Below are 20,777 nucleotides of genomic sequence, written 5' to 3'. Positions count from 1 at the left end.
TTCCTGCTTCGCTGAGCTCCTCGCCTGAGCCCAAGTTCTTGGCTACGGAGTGTTTCTCACAATTTGGGGCTCGTCCGGGAGCCAGTCGCCTACTGGGGAGCCCCACCGCCGCAGCAGCAGGAAGGCATGCCCCGCTGATTTCAGCGGTCCTGTGCATCGACGGCGGCGGTTCTGCGGAGAGCTGACAGAGGGCCCGAGACTGATGAAAGAGGCAGGATCCGTGAAGGAGTGGGGAAGGGAAGAAGGCAGGCACTCCGGGTTTGAGAATCGATCCGGTAACTCTGTGCACAGACCAAGGTAAGAAATAGGAAGTATTGCCTTGGGGGTCGGGTGAGACTCTGTGTGCCGTGTGATTGAGACGTACTTTTGTACGGAGCGAGTGTGGAGTCCTGATCCGCGGTTCCGCAGCTCCGCGAGGGGCGCGGCCGGAGACGGACGAAGCGTGAGATGAGGGAGAGAAAGGAAGAGTCTCGGGAAATGCGGTGTATGGTAAGCCCTTGCACGGGGAAGTGCTTGGCAATACACCAGGGAAATTTGGTGTGCGGTAGTCCTCGCACGGACGGGACGCCCGCCACTGCGATCGCGAATAAATTCCTGCTTCGCTGAGCTCCTCGCCTGAGCCCAAGTTCTTGGCTACGGAGTGTTTCTCACACCCTCCCCCTCCCTCCCTCGCGCGCCCCCTCCCCTCACGGGAACGCGCGCCCCCCCCTCCCGCTGCCGCTCCCGTTCCTCGCCCCGCCCCGGTCCCGTCCCGGTCCCGCCGCCCTCCCGCTCCCGCCCTCAGGACCCGGCCGCCATAATGAACCCCGGCCCGGCCACCGTAAGCACGGGGCTAGGAGTCACCTCCAGAGCCTCCCCGCGCCGTGGCGCCGACCGCCGGTGTGCCGCAGCACCGCGCCGGGCGTGGGACGGCGCCCCGAGCCCACAGTGCTCGTCAGAAAAGCCCCGCACCGACAACCGATACCCCCGCACCGACAACCAACAGCCCCCACGCCGACAACCAACGCACAAGCGGTGTTTTAGGCCGGATTCGTGGCCCCGTTGGTCCGGGAAGCGGTCGTCACGCTAAATTCTACCTTACGGCAGGGGAACGATGGGCATCGTGACAGATCACCGCCCCAGAAAATAAACACAGAAATAAATAATAAAAACGATAACGGGACGTGAATCGTGCCCTTAATAACAGACATTGGGCAGTGAAATCACCGACTTCTGCAACAATCCGTGCTCAGGGAACTGACTAAAACCCCTCCTGCATTGGCCATGTAATAGCTAGGCAAACATCACATAATGCTTCCCTCCCTCACGTACACCAAACCTATTAAGGCAACCATAGTAGTGTGATAACGTGATTTTTCTCCTCCAGATCAGCGTCAAAGGCAGCTACGCTAGGTTTGCTCATAAGTTCAAGCGCTGCTTTATTTATTTATTTGAATGCCATTTTTCTTATTTAGAAGGATTTCCATAGGGTGACAGGCCTTTAATGACACTCACGACTCAGAAACATTTGCCGATGCAGTCAAACGGTGTCTATTAACGCGAGGCACTGAAGTTAATTGGTATTAAAAATGAGCCAAAACGAAAGGCAAGTATCTGCGTGTCCAGCAGAATGACAGCGATCATCACCATTTGATCAACCTTCCCTGTGAGTTCTATCTGCAAGTTACTTTGAGGTAGCGCTAGAAAGAAGCGGTTGGTCCAGAGCATCCCTGCAAAAAGAAACGTCCACGGCTTAAGTACCGTTTACTCTTTTGGTATCCTTTTAAGTACTTTTTACCCGTTTCGGACTCCTGCCTTTTCCCGGCTCACTGATGACAGCATTAGTAGCCCCTCAAGCTACTGTCCTACAGCCTTTCCCATCAGTGAAGAGATAGGAAAAACCCCACTACTTCTTGAAAAAAAAACCAGCAGGTTTTTGAATAAAAGCACTCTCTATTGCAGCTAGGTACAACGAAAAGAGTTTATGAAATCATTACGGGACATTCTTGTAGAAAACTTCCTCAAGCTTGGAAGAAAAAAAAACATTTCAGCTAAGTAAAACAGAAAATAACTGGAAGAAGTGAAGTATGGCGGTGTTGGAAAAGTTGCTTCAAAGACTTGTTTAATTAAAAAGAAGGAAGAAAGCAAGATCCTACTGCAATCCCATCTTTGTCAAACTGATGGCGGGCACCAGTACGATGTGTTCAGCTAACACAGGCTGGAAGTTGTAACTGCAGCTGTGAAGTTTACCCAGTAAAAAGACTCCGCAAAGCATTCTAGCAGTTCCGATGCAATCACTGCTTCCTGAATTTGTGACTCATGGTTAACACGAAAGTACAGGAAGAAGTCTGGCATTCACTGCGCTCTTACGGTAAAGAATCTGCACTGCGCACACCATCCCAAGCCAGGTATGCGCTCCTAACAGGAAAGGACGATAGGCTGATAAGTCTCAGCAGAGGGAAAAAGACATCAGAGAACTACTTTATAACAGCAGCACGCGGGCTGCAACCAACGTTCTCTTCCTCTCATCATTTTCATTTCTGTGGACTCCAAGAGAATACACTCCCAACATTTTTCAGCTCTGGAGAACAAACAGCCCAACCAATCTCATTCACTGAACTATAAAACTGGTATTTTCGCTATCTAGTCCAGAAAAGGAGGCGCACGTCTCTAACGTACAGTGTAGAGACCTTGTTAATAGGCAAAGTCTGCATAAAATAGGTGGCCACAGCCTGATTTTCTGACGTTCAGGGCCTTGGGTCACACACCACCACAGTATCAGACTTAATGAAGTCACCAATCTATGTGGGCCCCTCATTACACAGGTCACCTGTTATGGACCAACCTCTCAAAGGCCAAAAAACAGCACTGATACTGCCGGGCCAACACATATCTGTAGCATCCCATTTCTGGGTGACAACACAATGAATGTTTCCACAAAGTACTCGATGCAACCTAACTACTGTGTTTGGTGATGCAAAGCAAGCCGTGTCAAAGCAGCGTAGCACCCAGGCACATTCCTGGAAGATGTTTTGCTGCTCACGTTGAAGAAAATAGATAAAAAAATCCTGTGCAGTTTGCGCTTCTGAGCTCAAGTACCACAGCTATGCACTACAATTGAAGTGGCATCAAACCTTGTAAGGTTTTGAAGCTTCAGCACTGCCATCCAAATTCAAGGAGGCTGCATCTATTATCTTGAATTTGCCCCAGCTCAGTCCCCTGAAACAATTCCATAGACACGTACAAGCAACCCTTTTCCCACCCAGATTCTTTGCTTCATCTATTCCACCTCTACCTTGTGTCATATTCTTATTAATCTGCCCCTCAAAAGACTCCCTGGCTCACACAAAGAAGCAACCCAACAAATCCCTGTTCCCAGCCACGTTGCTTTCATGCTTTGGGAAGAGTTAACTGCAACAGCTCTAACTGTGATGCCACCTCACCCCCTCCACCTATGTGAGGTTCTTTGCCTTCTGTCCCCTCCTACGTGTACACCTGCACTAGAACCAGGAAGAATGTGCTTCCTACAATACTCCAAGAGCCTCTTCTGTTTCAGGATGTCATCATTTCAATTCAGGACTGAAAGTATTCCTAGCAAAAACCCAACAGCTAATAGCTAACAGAAGCAGTTGCTGGTGATCAGCTACAAGTAACCTGGAAGTACTGAGGAGTCACAAAAGAGGATTTGCATTACATTTAAGAACAGCATGCAGCTTAGGACCACTGCTTTCACTGACTACACTAAGCCATAAAAAAGAATTGGATTCTTACCTGCCATCACAGCAATCATGGTTTATGTTGCCCCCAAAACACACAGGGCAGTACCAGAACTGTGTCAACTAGCTTTAACAGCTTCCCCAGCTATTAAGTACAGTAATTTCTGCTTCCTTTTTTTTCTTGGAGGAATATTCTTTTGTTTCCAGCCTCACTTACTTATTATATACACTGTTAATTAGCAACTATTTCTCCATACTCATAGGGTTATGGAGTCCCTATGACTGGAAAAGACTCTGTACCCTTCAAGATAAGAACAGCATAAAGGCAGCAACTCGCAAGACTGCTCTAGCTTAAAGCAAAGCTTTCCTCATTGCTCTCATCTCCTTTGACTTGAGTACTGTCGTCCTTCTACCAAAGCTTTAAAAACTTCATTACCACGAATGAAGGAAGACCAGAGCAATTAGAGAGGGTAGCAGAGGGTATAACTTAAGGAGCTGTTACTAGGATTTTTTTGTTGTTCCTGGTGGACTATTTTTCTCCTTGCCAGCAAGGAGGGAAAACCAGCAAGTTGTTTTCTCCAAGATTTTTTTTTTTAGGTTTAAGAACACGGATTATGTTGTAGCAATTTCTTCGCTGTAAAGCGTCAGCTGAGAAGTCTAACAGTAAGAAGGGCAAGAGAAAACTGAATGCTGATGCAGAGAGTGCCAGCAGACATCATCCTCGTTCCATGGGATGTGTGTAGCTATGGCAGTTGAAGTCTACACTTCCATATGCTTAACATACCCTATTTATAAGCCAATTTTAGCTGACCTAGCATATATCAGTAGTACAGTTAGAGCCAGCAGCCTGCAGGAAAAAGTGGGCACAGGTGTTTCCATAGCAAGGCCTGTGAGTGTCTCCCATACATACTTCCAGTCTAAGCAAGCACATGAAAGGCTTGGCTTGTCGCTTACCTAAGGAACCAGGAAAACAAGGGAAAGCTAGATTCTGCTTGTGTCCTAATGCCCATATAAAAATAAAGACAGATGAAATACCCTTACTACCTTGTTAAATTCCATAAGCCGGAAGAGAACGTGCTGCACACAGGTACAAGTAAAATCCCTTGCTGGCAGGTTTGCAGAAACAAATTTTTTATTTACACAGGCAAGTCTATCTTTAGACCCCATTTACCTCTTTACATTTCTCGAATATTTACATGACTTCATGATGCTCCAAGAAGAGAGTGATGAACAAAAAGATTACAGAAACTGTCAAAAGCATAGCAAAAAAACCCCAACCTATCATTGTGCTTTAAAACTTATGAGCTAGAATAATGTAGAAGAAATGTAGTTTTAGCACTTTGGTCCTAACGGTCATGCTCTAGAAGACACTTAAATAGCAGAGGGGATTTCAGAAGTGACCGTATCCAGAGGTTGCCAGTGACAATTCATGAGTGAATCGCAGAGTTCTTCGCTCGTCTCCGTGAATTGTCTGTTCATTTCATCAACATCCAAGTAGAGCTGTGGATCTGAAAATAAAAGCCTGGTAAGTCCAAGTATCAAATCTGAGGCATGCGCACAAAAAAACTTCACGTGAAATGGCTAATAAAATGTATTTTAAGCTAAGTGTAATAAGCTATTAGATCTACTAATTTTAGTGAGGTATTTAGTCCTCTAAAATTTTGAGCCTCACAACTCCAACTTTTGGGAATTTGTATATTAGAAGGCTGGGACTAGAATTGTCTTTCAAGATAATAACAAAGACAATGTTTAAGATAGTAAAGATAACGTTTAAGGATAACCAGCCATGAAACCTTCCCAAGAGTCACTTAATTCACTTCTACGGCAATACACGTTACATAGGATAGTTTCTAAACACTAACACAAAATGCCTCCACGTGAGGAATTTTGCAAACCTTCCAGGACACAAATATGTTTTGTACCGTATTTGTAAGTGCAAGCTGAATCCTCCTTTTGGAATCTGCAACATAAGCTTTTACCTCAGGGTGGAGAACAAAGCTTTTGCATATTACTGAGTTTCTAATATAAAATCTGTTTAGCGGAATCAATACAAAGAACAAAATTCTGTATTAGACCATTTTCAAATGGGAATGAAGGCACAAGTACAAGAAACCTGCTGCGAAGCATTGACAGTGTCCCGTTTTACTTGATGCGGTCAGTGTATGCTGTATCAGCTTTAAAACCCCAACTGATTGCAGATCAGCCCCACAGAGGTTTGACCTCAGCTGAATTTTCAAGATGTTCTTCATCCAGTAGAGGTTGGCTTGTATTGTTAAAAGGCACAAGTATGGCTAAACTCAAGTGACAATGATAGAACCCTTATTACCGTCAGTAATTAGGTCATCACCGATTGCAGTCATAACTGAAGATTCCTGAAAGACAGAAAAGGCTAAGTTTAATCATAACTCATTTCAGAAAGCATCACAGATTCAAAGTGCTGCAGTCTCAATCCATTCCTTCTTCCTACAACTACAAGGATAGATGGCATTTTATCTACTTATTTTTAGAAGAAAGCCAATATTACAGTACAGGTTGGAAGGGACCTCCGGAGGTCACAACTAATACATTGACCACGATAAGACCACTTACAACAACTGTTTAATTTGCTTTAAGCAAAGCAAATCAGAAGAACAGGAACAGAAGAAGCGTACGCAATTATGCTGTCAAAACCATTCTTTGGTATGCGTGAACAAGTAATGGTGTATAAATCACTAATTCTATGGATTTACTAAGTAAGCATCACTGCTTCACTCAGCATTGAGGACAAACTGATAGAACACTAAATCAAATTTGTCAAATCCTCTAACAAAGAAAGTAATTTAAACAAAATGACAAAAATTGTGCGTGTGGGGGGGAGAGTTTTCATCAAAACTTGTGTTTACCAACCCCGTAAAAGGGACATACTTTTCTGTTTTCTATCATTTATCAACAAACAAGCAAAAAAAACCGAAAAAACTCTACCCCCCCAAAAAACTAAGCAGTTGCTGCTACATTCATTTTAGAACTTTACCAAATGGAGATTGTGCTGGCTAAACAATACAGAGATTGAAAGAGTTAAAAGCAATAAGCAACCAGTATTACTGTCCACTTTGATTTCCAGCCTAAAAAGCCCATACACTTAACACGTGGTCATTTGTACACTCAGACCGATACTGGAAACACAGATGTTTTCGCAGAAAGAGATGCCCATTTAATTTTATGGAAAATTTATCAGACTCCATCTACTCCAAAGCAATCAAAAACGATAACTCAGCACATTGTCAGAACTCTCACTTGGAGCACATAGCTCACCTGGAATAGTTTACACAGAACACGAGCATGTTTCATCAGTGACACCTTTGTGTACATGAGAATATAGAAGGAAAACATTTCTGTCTTTTAATATTCTTTCACTGAGAACAGGATGACTCAATAGCACATCATGACATCGTGAAAACAACCACAAGACACTGAGTGTTCCAAAAACAGAATTAAATCCATAAAAGCTCAATCTATTTCACAATGGTTTTCACTGCCTTAAAGCTCGCCTCAAACATACTATCAGTACTTTTTGCAAAGATAGGATAACAATTGGTTTGAGAAACATTCCAAGACTGGAAAAAAAAAAAAAAACAGGCACATAAGGACTCAAAAATGTACTCACTTGGTACTTTGTGTCTACTCTCTGGCAAATTTTGCTGGACTGAGTAGTTGAAGTCGGTGATGGTTCAGAATACCGCGTATAACGCATCGGTTGATGGTTTACCGTTGGTGTCACAAGTCTCTTGACAGATGGAGGCTCGAATGCATTCTGGGATTCCAGCTTTGAAAGGGAAACAGCAATCAATTTATCCTTACGTCCACCCAAATTAATTCCAATATTTATTGATGAAAACAAATTACAGAACTATAAACCTCCCCCCATCGGTCTTGGCACTCAGTGAATACAATTTGAAAATTCTAAAAACCGTTCAACTTGTAGAGGGAAATCACCAGAAAACAGTAACGAAATCCATAAAGCTATATATAAGTAGCCAAAGTCTGACTGAATTCCATTTCAAAATTTGGCAGTTAGCTTCATAGACAAAATAATTCACGCTACCATAATTAAAATAACCCATGTTCCTAGAATATGCTCCTATCTTTTCCTCTGCCCACACTGTGATTTTTTTTTTTCAGTAGCTTAATTCATTAATTTAACATTCGAAGTGTTAAGCAACTAATTATACAGGCTTCCGGGCTTCACATCCCCTACATTTTCCCCCTTCAAAGTTACACAAACAATAGAACACATTCAAAAAAAAAAACAACTTGTCAATCTTCCAATAATCTCATTCATTAAAATATGATCCAATGCTTTACATGTGCATTAGATGCACTTCAAGTAGTGGGTTGACTTCTCTTTTCAAAGCATTTTCACAGACCAGAATTAATTTTTAACACAGACCACTGCGTGTTCTGCAAAACTGACTTAACTGAACTGTCAGACAGAAAAAAAACCCTAAAGGCTACAAGATTTACCGATGGCTCCGCCTGCGGTCTTAAGGATCAGAAAATACAGTCTTAGGAAGCATGCTATTGTTCAAATCAATACCAACAGGAAATGGTTTACGCTGCAGCTTTAATTTCACAGTATCTCCCAACTCTTAGTAATAGAATTCACACTCTCTCTAAAGTATATAAAAATACATCTTTCTAAAAAATACTACATTCAGTTTGAAACCTTGAATAAAACATGTTTTATGTAAGTTCACAAATCTACTTCGAGTGAACGATGGTTCATTGCTGGTTTTAAAGGTAAAAAAGAAAAATATTAAATCCCCCTAACTAGGCATTCAATACACCAAGAGCTATTCTGCCTGGTACAGTTCCTTGAAATAAGAAAAATACCACATCACTGCTACCCACTGCAGAAGTTTAGCCTGAGTGCACAAGTGTTCCGTCAACCGCATGTTCACTTTAGCGAGAAAACACACGATCATCTCCTCAGCAAATAATTGCTTCTCATTCCGGGCTACCCTTCTCCCGCCACTATTATGAATTCTAGTATTATGAATAGACAATCTATCTCCTTTCACCCACTGACAGCTGCGTGCAACATTCATTTAGTGGCTGACAATTTCAGGCTCTCTGTTGCAAATCTGGCAGATCTTTCTTAATGCCTTATCACAGGTGTATTGCTATAATATAACTGAGAATTCACACCAGATTTGGTTTTAGTTATTTGGATAATATTTATGATATACTTCACTTCTCCATGCCCTTGTAATTTGGCAGATGGTGAAAAGATGGTCCAGGAAATCTGAGATGTTTGTAAACTCTGAAGTGATTGTAAACTTAATTATACATCCATCCAATCAAGGAATTAGCACAGAAACTTCTTGAGACACTGTCCCTTTTCTCATTAGAACAGAAGATGAAAAGTTTGCACATCTTGTTATTTCCTTCAGTCACCTGATCTTCAAGTGGTCATTTAAGGGCTTTGCAATTTAATAAGCCCAAGGATACCCCTAACTAAAGTCATCAAAAAAAGATGACTAGTTTTCATTTTTTAAACAAAATGAAAGGAAGTCATGCTTTACCACAGCATTATCACCAGTTCTGTGCTACCTCCAAATAGGAATTTAGGAGCGTAAGATTTATAGCGTCGGAAATTAACGATTTTCCTCGTCTTTACTTTGAATGGTGATAAAAAGCACAAAAACTAGTTTTCTGTGCCCGAATGAACACGGAAGTCTGTACAAAGTCTATATGACCACTCAATCAGTATTTTTCTATTTGTGATCATTTCTTCAAGAGAAAACTTTCCTCAACAGGAATTTTAATATGCAGCTTCACCCCAAGTTGGGGGACAAGATAAAACCACTTGGTGTGTTCTAGAGTTGTTGCTCTCAACTTACAAAGATAACATAATTCTTAACCTGAGTAATCTTCACAGCCCATCATCTACTGTGGATACATGCCAATATTAACTTGATTTGATGTCTATGTTGTCACTGAGGTTTGAGAAAATTTTTCTAATAGTGATAAAGCATTGAAAAAGTTATCTACCTCAGCTTAAGACATTATTGGTTCTTACCTTTCTTCGTTTGGACTGGAAGTCAGTAATATCCGGTTTATCTATGTCCGGAGGCTAAGGGAAAAAACAAAGCATAAATATTAGAGGGCAATTTTTTTTCCTGAGACAGAGGGTTCCCTGCAACAAAAATGTGGGGGTTCATGGTCAACTTATACAACACAGCGGCAAAAGAGATGCCATTCTTTTAGCATCCTGTTGAAAAAATAGCACAATAAATTAAACCGGCCACAACGTAAGGAAGAATAGTTTTATCTTTATCCTTTGATGGCACATTTACTAAGTTTTATAAACACATGAAGCAAAAACAGATTAAAAGAAGTGCTATTTACCAACAAAGGGCTTGACAGCTTCTCCACTGCCTCCAAGATGCACCGTGCAGCGGTACTTAAGGTAGCGCGGGGCCGCACAGTTTCTTGTCTAGCTTTCGCTCTCTTTTGTGCCTGAAAAATTAGCATTTTAAGTGTTACAATGGTCAATTCTCAGCTAAGGAGGCATGTATTTTATGTCCCAAGGCTACACTGATGATACAATCAATATATTCCGATGACAGAGAAAAATGCAGTCACTGGGAGTTCAAGCCATAAAGAAGAGAATACATTCGGAGTTTAATGAAGTTTACCTTGGGCCTCAGTGCATCTTGCACGTGCTTGTTGCACGAGCAGTAAAAGAACTCCGTACTTGTAAAAGGTCAAGACGGATGATGCTAGGACTGCTAAGGCCTCCGAAGCAGTAATCAGGGAAACAGAACTCAAGAAAAGGCTTGTGGTGGTACAGAAAGCATTTTCAGTAACAACACAGACCTCAGAGTTTCACGATGGTCTAAGTGTACCATCTCAAAATCGGTGTATACAATCATAACCAGGAACTAGTTTTACTTCTCTCTTGCTTCCTCCCTTCCCCCAAGATTAAAGTTGGCTGCAAATCTTTGTCTTAAAAGATAAAGATCTGATTTAAACTGTAACAGATCTAAACATTACACTGAAAAAGTAAACTGTGTATTTGCACCACCCAACTTCAAATATCAGTCAAAAACTTCCTTTGGTGTGACTTTTTTTCTTCCCAGGTTAAATCCCTCATATAACCACACTGTGCTTATCACACGATGTGAAGACAGGAAGCAGACCACGCAGCATGTAAAAACACAAGTGAGACTCACAGAACCACAGAATGGTTAAGGTTGGAAGTGACCTCTAGAGATCGCCTGGTCTACCCCCCCGCTCAAGCAGGGCCACCCCGAGCAGGTTGCCCAGGACCATGTCAAGTCAGCTCTTGAAGACCTCCAAAGAGGGAGACTCCACAGCCTCTCCGGGCAACCCGTGCCAGGGCTCCATCACCCGCACAGTGCAAAAGCGTTTCCTGATGCTCAGAGCCTCACGTTTCAGTTTGTGCCTGTTGCCTCTTGACCTGGCACTGGGCACTGCTGAAAACACAATGGCTCTCTATGCTCTTTGCACCATCCATTCAGGTATTTTTTTACACCAATAAGATCCCCCCTGAACCTCCTCTCCTCCATGCTAAACGGGCCCAGCAGTCCCTGCCTCTCCTCAGAGGAGAGGTGCTCCCAGTCTCTTGATCATCTTGGTGGCCCTTCGCTGGACTCTCTAGTACCTTGCTGTCATTCACAGCAAGCAGCAAGAAGCAAGCTACTCTCTCCTTTAAAAGCCTAGTATTTTGGTTCCTCTTTTTACCATAATGCAGTAATATTGTAAAAAACAAAAATAGCCGACCAAAGAGGGTTCCCAGCTTTGCACCACAAGGTTTCAAGGTTTCCCGTAAGTGAGGTACTTGTACTGCCCTTTTTCCGTTGCACAAATGGACTGTCAGAACAGAGCCAGCAAACCCGCGTTTTCATTTTCTTAAAATTCCTTTTGATTTATCGATAAAAGTCACTTTCATTTAAATACATTCCTACCAAACCTGATTTGACTTTCCGTTTCGATTCAGCTCTAGCTAATCAGAGTTGTCAGCAGTTTTTATTTGGTATTTCCAAGAACTCTTGGGGGCAAATAACTCTCTTCAAGAACTATATGAATCCTTCAAAACAGAAAGCATGTCACTGCTTATCTTGAGACTGCATTTAGTCCTGCATGCCTCTGTGTACCAGAAGAACAAAGGATCAGCCAAGTTGATTTTACATATTTTCAAAGACTGCAGGCTTATACAACATATCCATAGCATGAATGTAGGCATGCTTGGAAAAGAAGATCCACAGATAAATATTAGCCAGGTTTGACTACTGTAGCTTTTGCTACCATAAACACAAGTTTTCAAAGTTAGGCTGTCATTGGTTTTTTTGCATCATGTTATTTTAACGTAATGTAGTCAGAGGCAGACAATGGCACTTAAATGGAATTTTTTGAAAGACCTAACAATAGAGGAAACCCCAACTACCAACAACTTGCCCAAACTGTCATTCTTGTTCTTTCTGACAAGTATTACCTGTGGTAAAAACTGTTATAAAAGAATTTAAACAGAAATCAATCTCGTCTATTTGTGTAGACCAAGAGGGCAGAAGAGCAACTGTTACCACATATTCAGCTCCCTGCTCAAAGCTCCTTTGGCAGTGCTGCTTTTTTTATTTCCATCACTATTTCCCACTACACTACTTTTCTCATACCCGATAAGGTTCCGTCTTTGGCTGCCTAGATCTTGCAGCTGCACCACCATAGGCCGTCTTTCCGGGGTAAAATGGAGAAAACCCAAGCTGCTTTTCCTTAAAAACAGACATGCTTCCACATGCCTACGGAAACACAGTACGATAAGTGGATAGAAAAACAGGTACACATTCAAACTGATTAAAAGAAATACTGTGCAGTACTTACAGGACACAGTCCTCCAAAAGCAGATAAACTGAATGCAGGTTTCTTAGAGCTAGCTGCAGAATGCTGCGAGAGGGAATGAGTTCTTTCAGCTTCTGTGGGCCAGAGCAGTGACGATGAAGTATTTTTTAAAACTGCAACATCTGCCAAAATGACGTATGCTAGATGTAAATGCCTCTCGTACGTACAGAACTTTAACAATAAAGATCACACTAATTCAAGTTCTTCAATACAGAAAAATAAGCATGACTTCAGCTTCTTTAAATAGATCAACTTCACGTACAGACTGAAAACCAAGTATCACCTACAAACTTGAAAACTGTTCACAGAGCTGCAAGTAGTTTTCAGCAATCTTACCAAGTTAATATTGTGCTTCCAATGCAGATTTTTTTTCCTTCATGCTAAGATAAAAGAGGACCGCATAAACATCAGTGCATTTGTACAAACAAAGTTTTTTTCTATGTTGGTAGAAGGCTGGAGGCCAGCACAGATCATAATCGCACAGGTTTTAAACCTGGAAGATTCCCCAAAGGCTGCTCTAAGAGTTAACGATCTTCTGCCCATGTATGTTTTACGAAGACACACCAGAAAGTTCTAGTGCACTCAGGTTATATTGCTAAAGCCCAGCAACTCTACTCTCAGCTGTACAAAAGTTCTCTGGAAAACCTGCTGAGCACACGTCAGTCCCTGTCTCTATGGGGGACTAGAAAAAGCTGCAAACCTGCTGTTCGCCCTTTCAGCGAGAAGACCTAGGTACCAACCTACATCGACACGATGCTTATTTTTTATTTTAAAATGGTGTGCTTTCCTCAATGAATTTGGCAAAAGACATGAAAGTATTGACAGCTGAAGCCTTCTACCAAGAAAGGTCTGAGTCACTCTTCCTTCTAGACAATCAGCCTAGTTGTCAAGCTACGGCAAGTCAGCCTGATTTCCTACCGTCCCAGTTCAAAATTTACATATAACCTAGCTGAATGTGTATATTTCAGCACTGACTCTTTCTAACATCAGGGTATCATAAACGTATTCCAAAGCACGCTTCTATTAAAAAGGTGATAGGATTATATACTTCTAAAACACTAAAAATTCAATTTAATTCTCGCATCCAAAGTTGACATTCACCTATTTTATTTACTAAGGTGATGTGGAATATTAAAGAACGCAAGGTACTTCACATTAAAAAAAAAGTCAATTAAACAGAGAACACAAAAATCACCTTCAGCAGATGCTCTAGAGGAGGAATCACTGGTTGTTGAGATGTTATCATCGTCTTTTTCAGAGGTAGAATCTTCTATTTCTTTTATGAAGGACAGCCTAGGACTGCCAATGCCAAATATAGAAGATGTCGAGGGCTGACAAGGTGGGACAGGAGAATCCAGCATGGTATAATTCAGGTGGCTCAAACGAAGAGAGGGCCTTGTTAACGCAACTGGGAAGTTCAGTGCTGATCTACTTGTGGATGGTTCTAGACAAGAACAGGGAGATAATTAGCTTTGCTATAGACAAGCTCACAGAAGCCAAAACCTGTTTCCTATCGACAGCCATGCTATTGCCAAGTTCTAAGCGCAAAAAGAGAGAAGCCAAATTTAACTTCTTCCTCACCCAGATACGGTTGCATCTGTCTGGCTACAACAACAACACTGCTTGCGATACACAGTATTAATGTTGCATCCAGAAGTAGTTAACTATGAGGTTTTACAACACCACATTCTGACCCCGTGCTCAAATGCTCTAACGCTGACTTGGCCGTTCACTAAATCAAACATATATACTCCTTCTCCCATGTACAGCTTGCAATAAGCTTTACAAAATTTGAGATTACACGGTAAGTTACAGATAACACTGCAGCTTCCATAATATTGGAACAAAGGTTATATTAATCTGAATACACAACATGAAAATGAACGTTTGCAGTACTTTTTTCCCAAGTTCTTCCATATCAGCTCACGTTAGAGGCAAAACATCATCTCCTACCCATTAACTATTGGGATTTTGACCCAAGGGACAAGGATGTTGACCCAAGTAACCAGATGAGCATTTTTCCCTCTTGAAGCAAAGGGTCTGCAAACAATGCCAGTGGCCTGGAATAGGTGGCCTTGAAGTCTATCTTGCTAAATGAATGGAACTATGCATGGGTATTTTGCCTGATGAAAGCCTACTGTCTCTCCCAGGAATCTGGGCAATTCAAATGACTTTGAGCCACTATCCTCTTGATACTTGAACTGAAGCTTAAACTAGTTACTTCAATCTTCATAACCACTGCAGTACCACTAATTAGCTCTCCAAACCATGAGCAGATTTTTAGGACAGCACCGTTTGAGATACAGAAAGTTATTGAGGCGGAAGGCCACCCAATATAGGCTCCAGCACAATGATACCTCAGAAATGAAGAGACACATTGGTTTCAAAATGCAGTAATAATTAAAAAAAAAAATCTTATTCTTAAGCATAGTAAGTAACACCCACGGACAGCAACATAAGCTGCATAAGGTTCGAGGGTGTCCGCCTGCTCCTGAGCTCCTGGAGTTAGCAAGCTTGCAGTGCAGCTGTTCTTACTGAAAGCTCCTTTCACGCAGTTACATAGGAAAGCCAACATGTGTTCCTCAGTCATGAAGACCTTCTCTATTCTTTTCTCCAAACTCATTCCCAAGCTACAGCTACACACAAAGCCATCAATCTCCTTGTTCACAATTAGATGAGATTGGAGGCAAAGATATTTCCTCCTTATTTTTTGATTCTGCCAACAACAGAAGCAACTGACTTTCCACATTATCTATGGTTACCTACGCACGCTCAGACAAAACTTCTTTACTTATTTAAAGCTGACTTCCCCAAAACAGCTAATTTAAGAGAAACTCAAATAAGAATAGATGCAAATTTATACAACAGGACTACAGGAACAGTGAGAGGCACTGGATATAAGACAAATTAATCTTTCATGAGGTAAAGGAGTTGCAAACCTCGTTGCCAACGGTCCAAATACCTTCTCAAAGACACCCCCTCCCCCCGCGTAGACCTTAAAGTTATTGAATATTTTAAGGATAATAATCTCATAAACCACATCCGTGCACAAGTTCCCCAGTTCACCATCAAGTTAACAAGGAACTTTACTAAATTGATCAAAGCCCAAAACAAAACAAAACAAAACAAACAAAGTCGGGACACGAGACGGAATTTTCCTCTGCCATTCTAGCATCTAGTCTTTTGTTTCGAAGACTGCAAAACAAATTAATTTTTTTAATTGCCTTAGGCAATTAGACAGATTTTCATTCCATATCTTTTAAAAGATGGAAAATGCAACCCAGCACACTTGCAAATGACTTATTTTCAGCATTTAGCACCTGGCTAATAGAGTACCTAAAGTTAACTGATGCCTTCCAAGAGCATAAGATGTATGCTTCGTAACTGTGTATACAGTTTAAAGCTAAGACGGTTTCACAAACAGTTGTTTTGACTTTTTTGTTTGTTTTTCATTCTGTCAAAACCCTCATTCCAATTTCCTTTTGAAATTCAGATTCAAAACTAGAAATCTGTGAATAAATACAGATGGCCAGAATTCCAAATGATTTTTCACATACCTCGTCTACTAATTCTTGCTGGCTCAGGCGTGAATCTCTCATCGATTATGGTATCTTCATCTGCATAATCGTGGTGATAGTTTACCGGAGTCTCCTCCTGGTTTGCAGATTCATTTCTGTCTACACACTCCTCCTCACGCTTATTGAAATACTTCTGCAGCCACGCCGGTACAATATTTTTCACCGTTTCTGTCATTCTGCTAATTATTCCCTGCTTGAAAGAAAAAACAGTTGTTTAATTACAGAAACACAGTCAACAGCATATGCTGGGATACCACCTTCCACGGACCTTGAAGACAGATATTATACAGCAAATATTCAGAAGACGACAACGAGGTTGATCCCTGGCATAGGATCGCTACACTTCTGGTAAACCTAAAATTCACCTAAGATTGATTTACAACTACCTATCACTTTCTGCACTTCCAAGTGACCTTGGCAAGGTTCAAAGTTTTGAAACCTCTGCCAAAATTCACCAGCAGGTCGTCAATCTGCAAGGCTATCAGGAAACTCTACGCCTGAACAGCTCCTGACCTACAGACTTGTTCCAGGACTCTTCGCACCCTCACGTGAAAACCAACTAAACCAGAAGTTCAGCAATTATCTACTGCGACAGTCAGGACCATACTACCCATTAAAATCAGTGAACCTAAATATTTTCAATTTTAGTAATGCTGAATTGCAGTGACTATACGCACAAAAAACAGTTCTGCTCTCAACAGTCAGGCTAACCCAGAAGATGTCCTGGAAGAAACACAGCTATAGCTATAGCACCAGCACCTCCTCTTGCAAGAGCCTTCTAAAGCTGTTGCTGTATTTTGTAGAAGACTGACTCTGCGGCATACATCGGGTACGATCGGAGAATTCCCACCTGAACGAAAGCCCCAGGAACTACGGTTAAATAAAAGATACATTAATATAAATGAATATAATTAATAATAAAAATTAATAATAAAAATTAATATCCAGAAAGCTGACAATCATGAGCTAGGCATCCTGCTAATCATCCCTCCTGCAGGCAGGGGGAAAAAAAAAAAGTAAATTAGATCCAGGACTAGTTCCCAGGAACTTTGAAGCTGCTAACTATACTGTCGACAGTGCCCAGGCACCTTCAGAGCTTAATGGTAAGAGACAGAGGGTTTGGTGGGCTGTAATTATGATCACAAGCACACAAAACACATCTATTTAAGTATTTCTAAGAATCGACTTATCGACTAAAGTTGTAGGGGGAAGGATGAGAAAAACAGCGGGGTAGGGATCAGAACCAGAGGTATAACCTCACAAAATCGCATCGGTCGCTTTCGTGCCTCCCCAACTGCATCACTGAGAGACAATTAACATTAAGCCACAGAACCTTCTGCAGAGTGGACATGATATTGAAAATAAACTGGAATTAATTGACAAATGCTCTAAGCAAGCTATCTGCTCAAAGCTCGTCCTTTTACGTTATGAACATTTGCACGATTCGTCTGGTTACAAAGCTAACTGCTATAATAAATGCACACATGTAACATCTATCAGTTTGTCTATTTATCAAATCATTAAAATTCTTCCCCGATAAGTTACTGTTAATTTGATCTGCGCTGGATGTGCAGCAGCCATTCTCTGTGCAGAATCCCCCAGATATCCCCACGCACGTGTTTGCTCTGGCACACTCTTTAAATAAACCTACTGGAAAACACGCAGAGATAACAGACAATGGAAAAGTTAGAAAACCATCTCCACTGATTATTTTTAATCCACGTGTAAGGTTTATCAGTTAGCTACACGGTGTCGGCACACGCAAGCTATGGCACTTTCAACATTAATGCACTGTTCAAGCCAGAGGTTTCAACGGTTGCTCTGTAAGCGTGGGGAATGTTTGCATTGCCCTTCCAGGCCAGCTTTAGATGGACAAGATTGATTGTCAATATATGGTATAAGGGACTTGGCATTTCTGCAAGTGATAAAAACCTAATTGAGCAGCTATCCATGCGTAGCGCTCCCTTGGTTTTGCATATGATAATCAATCCCCTCAGCTACGTTGCTCATTTAATAGCGGAGAGGTTTTGGCTGAACAAACATGTGCAGAGGGCATCTCCAGAGCATCTCTCTGGGCGTCCTGACATTTCTTAGCAAAGAGCTGCTGGGAGGGATCTCGGCGCGTCCCCCCTCCAGCACGGGGATTTTCACAGCCCGAATTGACGGACCGCTTTCACCATCAACCTGCTGTACCCTACAGCACAAACGAGAAGCAAAGCCTGGCAGGTAACGTTCAGAGAATTGATGATGGGCTGAGGAGGGGTGCAGGGAGCGGGGAAAGCCCTGGGGGTGGCACTGGGGGTCCTAAGGGCAGCGGGCTGGGGGTGAAGGGGAGGGGGAGGAGGGGGGTAATGGGCTGGGTAGAGGGGTAAGGGGCTGAGGGGATAACTGAGGGGGTTAGTAAGGGGCTGAGGGGGTAACTAAGGGGGTAACTAAACGGTTGAGGGGGTAACTAAGGGGGTAACTAAGCGGTCGAGGGGGTAACTAAGGGGGTAAGGAGGTGGGTAGGGGGTAACTAAGGGGATAAAGGGGCGGGTAAGGTAAGGGGGTAAGTAAGGGGGTAACTGGTGGGCTGAGGGGGAAGGGCCCGCTGTGGGGGGGCCGCTCCTCACCCGCTTGCTCCTGGCACAGGGGGGCTTCGCGGCGCCCAAACGGTGGCGCCGCCTCTTCACCTTGCCGCCGGCCGCTCCTCCTCCTCCTCCTCCTCCTCCTCCTGCTCCTCCTCCTCCTGATCGGGCTCCTGGGCTGCCGCCCGGCGCCCCGCCGCCACCGGCCCTGCCACCGCCGGCCATGCCGCTGCCGGTCGCGCCGCTACCGGTCGCGCCGCCCGAGGCCATACCGCCCCCCCCCCGCGTTCGGTGCCGTCACGGGGCCCCCCCGCCCCCCGCCGCCACGCGCCGCGGGGCCTGCCCTGCCCCTCGTGGGAATAAAAATGTTGTTTTTGCAGAGTTACGTTGTTTAAAGGTAAGGAATGGGGTATTGAGGTGTGCTTGCAGCGATAAGAACGCTTAGCAGGCGACCTTGTAAAACGCAGACAACCAGACTCCGTAGAACAATTCGGGGAAAATCACGGTGTTGAGTCAAGTCAGGTAAGTGAAGAAACATCACCGCTTCAACCAGTAAAAAAGTCAAATTTGAAATTTAACAGGCCGGCAACTGAAGGCCATGCATTGTCTGGGAAGCATCAGACAGATTGTGAGCCTGGATCGCCCCCTCAGTGGGGAAACAGGGGAGGGTCCCGTCATCAAAAAGTATATAAACTGGGTTTTGGAACCAGCAGGGGCGCTCCTGCTCGTGGGACGCCCGCCACTGCGATCGCGAATAAATTCCTGCTTCGCTGAGCTCCTCGCCTGAGCCCAAGTTCTTGGCTACGGAGTGTTTCTCACAATTTGGGGCTCGTCCGGGAGCCAGTCGCCTACTGGGGAGCCCCACCGCCGCAGCAGCAGGAAGGCATGCCCCGCTGATTTCAGCGGTCCTGTGCATCGACGGCGGCGGTTCTGCGGAGAGCTGACAGAGGGCCCGAGACTGATGAAAGAGGCAGGATCCGTGAAGGAGTGGGGAAGGGAAGAAGGCAGGCACTCCGGGTTTGAGAATCGATCCGGTAACTCTGTGCACAGACCAAGGTAAGAAATAGGAAGTATTGCCTTGGGGGTCGGGTGAGACTCTGTGTGCCGTGTGACTGAGACGTACTTTTGTACGGAGCGAGTGTGGAGTCCTGATCCGCGGTTCCGCAGCTCCGCGAGGGGCGCGGCCGGAGACGGACGAAGCGTGAGATGAGGGAGAGAAAGGAAGAGTCTCGGGAAATGCGGTGTATGGTAAGCCCTTGCACGGGGAAGTGCTTGGCAATACACCAGGGAAATTTGGTGTGCGGTAGTCCTCGCACGGACGGGACGCCCGCCACTGCGATCGCGAATAAATTCCTGCTTCGCTGAGCTCCTCGCCTGAGCCCAAGTTCTTGGCTACGGAGTGTTTCTCACACCCTCCCCCTCCCTCCCTCGCGCGCCCCCTCCCCTCACGGGAACGCGCGCCCCCCCCTCCCGCTGCCGCTCCCGTTCCTCGCCCCGCCCCGGTCCCGTCCCGGTCCCGCCGCCCTCCCGCTCCCGCCCTCAGGACCCGGCCGCCATAATGAACCCCGGCCCGGCCACCGTAAGCACGGGGCTAGGAGTCACCTCCAGAGCCTCCCCGCGCCGTGGCGCCGACCGCCGGTGTGCCGCAGCACCGCGCCGGGCGTGGGACGGCGCCCCGAGCCCACAGTGCTCGTCAGAAAAGCCCCGCACCGACAACCGATACCCCCGCACCGACAACCGATACCCCCGCACCGACAACCAACAGCCCCCACGCCGACAACCAACGCACAAGCAGAGTTTTAGGCCGGATTCGTGGCCCCGTTGGTCCGGGAAGCGGTCGTCACGCTAAATTCTACCTTACGGCAGGGGAACGATGGGCATCGTGACAGATCGCCGCCCCAGAAAATAAACACAGAAATAAATAATAAAAACGATAACGGGACGTGAATCGTGCCCTTAATAACAGACATTGGGCAGTGAAATCACCGACTTCTGCAACAATCCGTGCTCAGGGAACTGACTAAAACCCCTCCTGCATT

General features: G+C 44.2%; 1 protein-coding gene across 3 annotated transcripts; it reads right to left on the bottom strand.

Annotated features, from left to right (window-relative positions):
- Positions 1–1,941: 1,941 nt before the first annotated feature.
- LOC310895681 (nuclear pore complex protein Nup153-like) lies at positions 1,942–19,319 on the bottom strand. Of its 3 annotated transcripts, none has more exons than XM_083827259.1 (10): positions 18,784–19,319; positions 16,151–16,364; positions 13,789–14,037; positions 12,576–12,715; positions 12,371–12,493; positions 10,083–10,193; positions 9,754–9,807; positions 7,339–7,497; positions 6,022–6,067; positions 1,942–5,203 (listed from the first exon to the last, which is right to left on the bottom strand). In XM_083827259.1, exons 1-10 carry the CDS (start codon positions 19,006–19,008, stop codon positions 5,067–5,069), a joined length of 1,458 nt encoding a protein of 485 aa, XP_083683385.1. In that variant the 5' UTR covers positions 19,009–19,319; the 3' UTR covers positions 1,942–5,066. The 3 variants fall into 3 exon arrangements, with proteins under 3 accessions (XP_083683385.1, XP_083683386.1, XP_083683387.1); XM_083827260.1 differs by having other exon boundaries at positions 16,151–16,361; positions 18,784–19,318; XM_083827261.1 differs by lacking the exon at positions 12,371–12,493 and having other exon boundaries at positions 18,784–19,318.
- Between the last annotated feature and the right edge of the window lie 1,458 nt (positions 19,320–20,777).

The sequence above is a fragment of the Anser anser genome (assembly GCF_964211835.1).
Source record: "Anser anser genome assembly, chromosome: 2".
Lineage (NCBI taxonomy): Eukaryota > Metazoa > Chordata > Aves > Anseriformes > Anatidae > Anser > Anser anser.
The sequence above is the reverse complement of the archived record's forward strand: the minus strand, read 5'-3'. Positions and strand labels throughout refer to the sequence as shown.